Source organism: Neofelis nebulosa, chromosome 4 (genome assembly GCF_028018385.1).
Source record: "Neofelis nebulosa isolate mNeoNeb1 chromosome 4, mNeoNeb1.pri, whole genome shotgun sequence".
Taxonomy (NCBI): domain Eukaryota; kingdom Metazoa; phylum Chordata; class Mammalia; order Carnivora; family Felidae; genus Neofelis; species Neofelis nebulosa.
The window spans coordinates 156,201,849-156,209,963 of NC_080785.1; the positions used below are offsets into that span (position 1 = coordinate 156,201,849).

At 55.6% G+C, this 8,115-nt stretch overlaps 1 protein-coding gene across 11 annotated transcripts in view; it reads right to left on the bottom strand.

Annotated features, from left to right (window-relative positions):
* The window catches only part of CRTC1 (CREB regulated transcription coactivator 1), a 77,025-nt gene extending 70,051 nt beyond the window's left edge, over nt 1-6,974 (bottom strand). For 10 of the 11 annotated variants that reach the window (XM_058727382.1, XM_058727383.1, XM_058727372.1 and 7 more), the window contains exon 1: nt 6,814-6,972. In XM_058727382.1, the coding sequence (XP_058583365.1) occupies nt 6,814-6,939 (126 nt within the window). In that variant the 5' untranslated portion in view covers nt 6,940-6,972. Of the gene's footprint in view, nt 1-6,813 lie in introns of all 11 variants that reach the window. The other variant, XM_058727377.1, reaches the window with a different exon arrangement.
* Nucleotides 6,975-8,115: the final 1,141 nt, after the last annotated feature.

Sequence of the window (8,115 nt, forward strand, 5' to 3'; positions counted from 1 at the left end):
TTCGGGACTAAGCCCTCAGCTCTCCTCCTGTCCCTCAGCCGGTCACACGCTCCTCTTGCCCAGCAGGTGTTTGCTTGAGCCCATTTTCACTGTGCGGGCACATGCTCAGGAGCGGAACTGCCATGTGCATTGATTCAGCAGGTGGTGGCAGGTGGTGACAGGGTGCTGTGGCAGGGTCCACCTGTTCTGGGGAATCCAGGAGGACTTTCTGGACCTGTAGTGTGCATGGAACCAGAGGTGTCTGGGACCAGGCACGAGCTCTGGGAAGGGTTTTCTGCCCAGGACCTCAGGCTAGTGGGGGACACTCAACAGTCACCTGTGGGAAGCACGCATGGAAAGGCTGGAAACAAGGCTGGGGCTCCCTCCTTTCAAATGACAACTTAAAAGCTGGTCTCTTGCAGGCTGTGGAGACTGCAGCTCCCAGCCTGATCTAGGAAATGACTTTCATAGGGAGAAGAGCCACCGGTCACACACAAAGGGGCATGTGATGCACCCCAGAGCCACCACTTCTGTAACAACAATAATTAATGACAGAAAACATGTATTCCCGGGTCTAAGCCGCCAGAAGAACGTGGGTTTAGCTGCAGAAACAATCACATCTCAGAGAAGCCAAGACCCAAGTGGGACCAAGCATGCTCTGGCAAGCGATAGAAGGTTCTAGTTTATGGTTTTAATTCCTTGTTTTGGACACGTTCTGTGTGATTGTCTCAGGGCTGAGCAGCAACTCTACTTCCCAGCTAGGACACCACTCTGGGCCTCAGTTTCCCCATCTGCACAATGGGGAAGACGACACCTCCTCTCTGAGGGGGGCTGAGCATCAAGGATCAGGGAGTGAGTAAAGGCCACATGGTGCCAGGCAGGGATCAGGAACCAAGGGTGCAGAGGGCAAACTCTACCCACTGCCTTAGGATACAACCCAAATACCCATCTCGCCCCCGGGCCTTGCTCCTGGTGTTATCCCTCTGGTTCAGTCACCACTGGCCTGGGGGCCAGCAACGGACTGTGGGTCTCCAGTTCCTGATGACAGACGAATGAAGGGTGCACTCTAGGCCACACGGCCTGTGCCAGTGGGCCAGAGAAGGACAGATGTGTGCATCTGCAGACAGCCCCCAGGCCCACTGTCCCAAGGTGGTTTCAGCAAGGCACCCAGACTCTGCCTTAGCCAGGGGAGAGAGTGACCTGGGGCCGCCGTCACAAACGACCACAAACTGAGAAGTGTAAAACAACAGGACTTTATTCCCTCACAGTTCTGGAGACCACACGTCTGAAATCTAAGTGTCAGCAGGGTCGCATTCCTTCCAGAGGCTCTAGGGGAGGATCTTCCTTGGTCTCTTCCAGCTCCTGGGGGCTCCAGGCATCCTCGGCTCACGGGTGCAGCACTCCCGGCTCTGCCTCCGTCATCACATGGCCTTCTCTCGTATGCGCCTGTGTGTTCTCCTCTTATGAAAACACCAGTCACTAGATTTAGGACCACCCTAAATCCAGTATGATCTCATCTCGAGTTCCTTACCCTGATTTCATCTACGTCTTTTCCAAATAAGGCCACAGCCACAGGTTCTGGGGGGCAGGACGTGGGCAAATCGTTTTAGAGGCCCCTATCCTGTTCAACTCAGTGTGCAGCTCACAACCTGGAGAGCAGGAGACTGCTGGGGCTTTCTGGGGGCGGGAGATGGCTCACTCCATCCTCTCAAACAGAGCAGCTCGGGGAGTCCTGCGTGCGTGTGTGTTGAGGCCGCAGATGGCACCAGACACTTGAAGCAGCCGGCACAGAGGCAAACAGTGCCAAAGCCAGGACTGGGGCCAGGACCGGGGGCGGCCTTCACGCTCAGCTAACCCGAGCCACCGCTGCGCTATGCCTGCCGCCCAGGGACCCGTTTTCCTCCAGCCTGTGCAGAGCCACCCCCATAACAGGGTAGGGCCAGGAGAACACCCTCCTTCGGTGCAGCCATAACCGGCAGCCCTGGCTGGGCCGCCACGGACTGCTTGGCGCGTGGGCTTTCTCCGGCCCAGGTGCTGCTCCCTGGGATGCTCAGTGATCAGTCACACGCAGAGCCTGCTGTGTCCTGAGTCCCGGGCGGGCAGGTGACACACCCTGTTCCTTCCCCTCGCCCCCGCCACGAGATCTACCCGCACATTCAGACGGCTCTGTTGCCGAACTATCACCAAAAGCCACCGATCCTGGTCACTGCCACAGACACCTCCTTGCCCAAGTCACCTCTCCCCAGTCCCCGACGTAGGTGCTTAAGCAGCCTCGCACCAGCTGCCTGCTTCCCGTCTCACGGCCCTTGCCCGTTCAGCTCACAGCCATGTTTGTGAGACACGAAGAGTCCTCGAACGGTGAAGCGGGGAGTTACTCTCCGGCCAAGCACCTCCGTTCCTTGGTACACACTCAAGGGAGAAGACCCGCAGCCACACAAGCTCCTGGGCGCGTATGTCCGCGACAGCGATACCCACAATGGCCAAAAGGCGGAAACAAGCCAAACGTCCCTTGATGGATGAATGGATATATGGAAAGGAGCGGAGCCACAAAATGGAGTATTATTCAGCCTTAAAAAGGAAACGACGCACAGGCCCAACATGGTGGATGTACTTAACGCCGCTGAGCTGTAGGCACAAAAAGGGTGAAGGTGGTAAATTTTATGGCCTGTGTATTTTACCACAATTTTTATAAAAGGAATGAAGCACTGACACACACGACAATGTGAATGAACCTTGAAAACATCGTGCAGAGTCAAAGAAGCCAGACACAAAAGGCCACACCTTGTGTGATTCCATTTACATAAAAAGTCCAGAACACACAAATCCATAGAGACAGAAAGCAGATTAGTGGTTGCCAGGGGCTGGGGGAGGGGGCATGGGGTTTCCTGCCGGAGTGATGGAAATGTTCCCAAGTTGACTGGCGACGGCTGCACAACTCTGTGAACATACCCAAGACCCCTGAATAGTACGCTTTAAGGGAGTAAACCGAACGCACCGGGAATTGCACCTCAATAAGCAAAGGCTCGCCATTCACCATCACAAACCCTCCCAGGGCCCCTCCCTTGGTGAAATCCAGGGCTCGACAAGCCACTCCGACCTCACCTCGACTCTTGTTCTCTCTACATGCCAGCCTCACAGTCTTCTCACGTGTTCTCTCAACCTCACCAAGCCCTTCCCACTTCAGGGCCTCTGCACCTGCCTGTCCCCCACCTGGGGAACTCCTCCCCAGTGTGAGGGGCTCCATCTCACCACCAGGATGTCAGCCCCCCACCCTCGCCAGAACTAGCACATCACTCTGTTGCCTCTCTCCAAGAACATATGTTTTGTTCATTTGCAGGGATTCTCCTATCCCCCCTAAAACCACACTCGCTCCCCCAAGAGCATGGCCCTCACATGCCTCGTATGCTGCCGGCTCCCCAGCACCCGAGATGGTCCCTGAACAGTCCCTGAAATGTGCCGCTGCAACTTTACAGGTCAGGATTCTGAGGCCCAGAGAGGTTAAGAGACCTGCCCAAAGTCACACAGCAGAGCACCACCGCCCTCCCTGCACCTCGGGCTGCCCCAAGTCTGAGGACAAGAATGGAATACTCATGCACCCACCCCCCTCTACCCTGCGATTTCAAAGTGGTCTCCCTGACATCACACCCCATCCCAATACCAAATCTGGTCCTCGGGGTCCCTGTCCCCGGGTGAGGTGACAGCATGGATTTATACAAAAAGGCTGCATGCCTGCTTTCACACGACACTGACATGCCTACCACCACCAAGGACTGTAGGCTGACACATGGGAACTTAAGTAGCCCTGCTCGTTCCAAGAGTGGACATGCTGTCAAAGAATTCACGGGAAGGAGCAGGTACCAAACCGGCCATGTGCCACCTGTTCACATGTAGAGGTGAAACTTCAGCATCTATCACAGGGGAAGGCGATGTGGAAGGCTGCAGCCACGGCCGGGCAGAGGGGGTGCCTGAATCAGGCGTGTTCACTTCACCTGCACCAGGCACCACAGATACGCCACTCATCACATGCAATGGCCAAACGGGGTTGGAAAGACTTTGCTCATCCTGGCCCCAGGTGTGGGAAAAGCCATCAGCCTGTCCAAAATGGCACAGCCATACAGGTGGGTAGAGAGCTTTGAACTCTATCTGCCCAGGTGCAAAGGTTGCACCCCTGCTCATTCAACCTTTCCTCCAAACTGAAGGATTTTTAGCCTAAGCACTGCTGACATTCGGGGCTGGATCACTCTCTGTGGTGGGGGACATCCATGAATTTTGAGGTGCGGAACGGCATCCCTTCTTTACCTACTAGATGCCAGTAGCACCTCCTCCCCCAGACGACACGACCCAAATGTCTCCAGACATTGCCCAATGTCCCTGAGGGACAGAATTGCCCCCAGTACAGAACATTGCTCTGTCTCACAAAATCCAGTGTGAGCTCACCTCCACCCAGGGCTCATACCCAACTCCCAATGTAAAAGAAGACAACAGAGAGGGAGGCGGGAGACAGAAATGGTTCCCAGGACCGAGAGAACTCCTATCCACGTATCTTAAAAATCTCTTCTAAATCCATCAATAGATGACAGAAAAATAAACGTGGCCCTCCTAGTCAATGGAGTATTACTCAGCCAATAAAAGCAATGAAGTTTTTTTGATAATATGCTACGATGTGCATGACCCTTGAAATTATCGTGCTGAGTGAAAAAAGCCAGACACAAAAGGCCACATGTCGTATGATCCCATGTATATGAAATGTCCAGAACAGGCAGATTCATAGAGACAGAAAGCAGACTGGTGGTTGCCAGGGGCTGGGGGAGAGAAAAACGGGGGGCTGGGGGAGAGAGGAATGGGGAGTGACTGCTGGTGGGGATGGGAATTCTTTTGAGGGTGATGAAAATGTTCTGGAATTCGCCACTGGTGATGGTTGCACAACTCTGTAAATACACTAAAACACACTGATTTTTACGCTTCCAACAAGTGCATTATATAGTACACGAATCAATAAAGCTGTTATTTTAAAGAAACCTTTGTAACAACAATAATACATTTCCAACCCCGACACAGAACCCAGACCTCCAATCATGAAGACAGACATCAGCCTTGTGTGACCCCCTTCTTCTTCCTGCCACACTACATACAGCTGAATGCTAACACATGCTACATGCTGGAGACACGACAAAGTAGACACTCCTGCCCTCAGAAGCCCTGATTTATGGGGACACTCGAGGCGCAAGCTTGCTTGCTTGCTTGCTCGACTTCATTCATTCATTCATTCATTCACCAATTATCTCTTCTTCGACATCCTAAGCAAAAGCACAAGTGGCTGGAGCAGGAACAGGCAGGACCCGGTCAATGGTGGGCACCCCATCAATAGGTGCCAAACAAATACAACGAAATAGAGATTCGCATTCCAGCCCACACAGTCACGACCTCACAGAGAGACAAGCAAGTAACTAGTAAATAACGTGACCCGAAAGTTGCACCTGAAGAATCAGAGACTGAGGCTCATGTCACAGAGGTATGTCTGCCTGGGACGGTCAGATCGGAGGCCAAATCCGGACACCGGCTATATAGGGGTCTGCAGCTCCCACCCACACCCTCCCCAAGGCCCCAGGGTGCAGGACAGGGGGAGGGTCCCACCACTCTGCAGGAAGCAGCAGAGACTTACTGTCACCTGTGCGAAGCGCGCTCTCCTCCTTGAACCAGAAGGAAGGACTTGCTAGGCACCCTTGACAAAAGAGGATACTGAGGCCCGAGGAGACTGGCACCTCAGTGCAGTCATTGGGCCGGAGAAACGGGCCCAGGAGAAAAGACAGACCTCCAGCTCCAACCCTGCTCAGGGCCCGCAGTGGCTTCCCAGGTGAGGTTAGTAACCTGGTCTGCCCCTGCGTGCCACACACACCCATCAACCTGAGGAAGAACTGTCCCTCCACCCTGGTCCTGACAGGCCAGGAGCCATCCACGGCCAGCTGTCTCTTGTCTCAGTGGGAGGAACACAACCTGGTCCCCACCATATGGGCTACATGGGGAAGGGGTAGCTGTCTCCACTCCAAGCTCTAGAATGGAGCACAATCTGCCTTCCTGACCACCCTCAGGTCCCCACAGGAGAGGATGCCAACAAAACTTTCCCTCGGGTAACCCAAAAGAGAGAGGTACCGATCCCACCTCCAGTCTGCAAATGGGGATATACCTGTCCTTCCTCCAACACCCAGGGAGTGAAGGCACAGGTGACAAAGATGCAGAGACACCTGTCCCTTCAGATAGCAATGATGTCGGGGCAGCTGTTCCCCTCAGGCGGCAATGATGTGGGGGCACTGGTCCCACACCAGGTACCGAGGATGTGGGAGCACGTATCCCCCTCCCCAGGTAACAATGATGCGTGCAAGCAGCGCCCAGTTCACACACCTCAGCGTCCTCCTGCCTCCCCTAGGTAGCAGTGATGTGGAGGCACCTGTCCCCCTCAGGTAGCAAGGATGTAGGGACACCTGTCCCTCCTCAGGTACCGATGATGTGGTGGCACCTATTCCCTCCAGGTAGTAATGATGTGGAGGCCCCTGTCCCCTCCAGATAATAATGATGTAGTGACACCTAGCCCAACCTCCAGGTAGCATAGATGTGGGGGCACCTGCACCCTTTCAGGTATCGGTGATGTGGGGGCACCTGTCCCGCCCACGATGCCCGGGGCGTAGGGACACCTGTACCCTCCGGCTGTGCCAAGCCCCGCCCCACGGCGCGCGCCCCGCCCCCGCGGCGCGCGCCCCCCGCCCCGTGCACACGCCGGACACGCGCCCCCTCCCTCCCTTCCCGGCCCCGAAGGGTCGACGCGGGCAGCCCCCTTACCCGCGCGGCCCGCGTCAGGCTCAGGTCCTTCATGACCTCCTCGAAGGCCGCCGTCTCCTCTGCCTGCTTCTGGTTGTGCAGCGCGATCTTCTCGCTGAATTTCCGCGGATTGTTCGAAGTCGCCATCTTCTCGCCGCCACCTCCTCCTCCTCCTCCTCCTCCACCTCCTCACCCCCCCCCCAACACTCGCCAGTGGCACCGCGCAAGCGCCGGCTGGGCCCGCGGGCGGCGGGCAGTGCGCAGGCGCCTTGGCGGTCGTGAGTGCGGCGCAGGCGCATGGAAGTAGCGCGCGGCGCGGGGGCGAGAGCGCATGCGCACGCCCCTCCGGCGCGTTCGTGTCCAACAGAGGAGGCGGGGCGGGGGGGGCGGTGCGGAAAGAGTAGGATTTGAGCACATGCGTAGTGTGCAGACTCCTGGCCCGCTGGACAGCGGCCGCCTGGCTGTCGGACGTGCATGGTTCGGGGACGGGTCCAGGCGCTGGAGCCCCCAAGAAGGAGACCGCCGAACCCAAACCCTCAGTTTACAAGGATGGGGCCAGCAACCCATAAGGACAGATAGCACCCCGAGGCTTGCCGGGGCTCGAACTAGTTCAGCTTTGAGACCAGTTGAAGGAGTTGCTCATTCATGCATTCATTCATTCTACGAATATTTATTGAGAGTCTGTATGTGCCAGGCACACTGGGGAAAAGGCGGGAGCAAGCAGACGTGGTCCCTGACCTGATGGGGTGTGCAGTTGGGAGGAGGGGGGGGGCGGGGACCGACATAGCCAATAAATGACCCAAGAACATTTCTGATGGAGATAATTGTGATGTGGAAAATAAAACTAGCGATGGACTGGCAGGATATTGATGTTAGGGAAGGAGACTCCTACCGCCACCACTGTCAGGGAAGTAGGGGGGCGTCTGAACTGAGCCCTAAACCTTGAGCTCAGCCCCCAGCCCAAAATCCCAGGCATCGTCTTTAACACGTTGCTTTCCCTATCACCTTACATTTGACCAGTTTCTACTCTCTGTATCCTTAAGCCCAAAGAACCAGAACTACAGGGCTTCAGCCTCTCTCTGCAAATTCCTCCAGTCTAGTCTTACTAAAGGAATGCAGCTTTGCCATGGAGTGCTAAAGGAAAGGTCCAGAAATCCCACCCAGACCAGACCCAGCAGTGAAAAGGGTAACAGGATCTTCCTAGTTGGCAGAAGAGTGACCCAGGGAAATGAGAGGTTCTGACGTCTAACTGTCCCTTCCCAAGCAGAGGGACGACAAACACCAATATCAAAAGGTTTATATTCGGGAGGCTCCAGGAGTTTC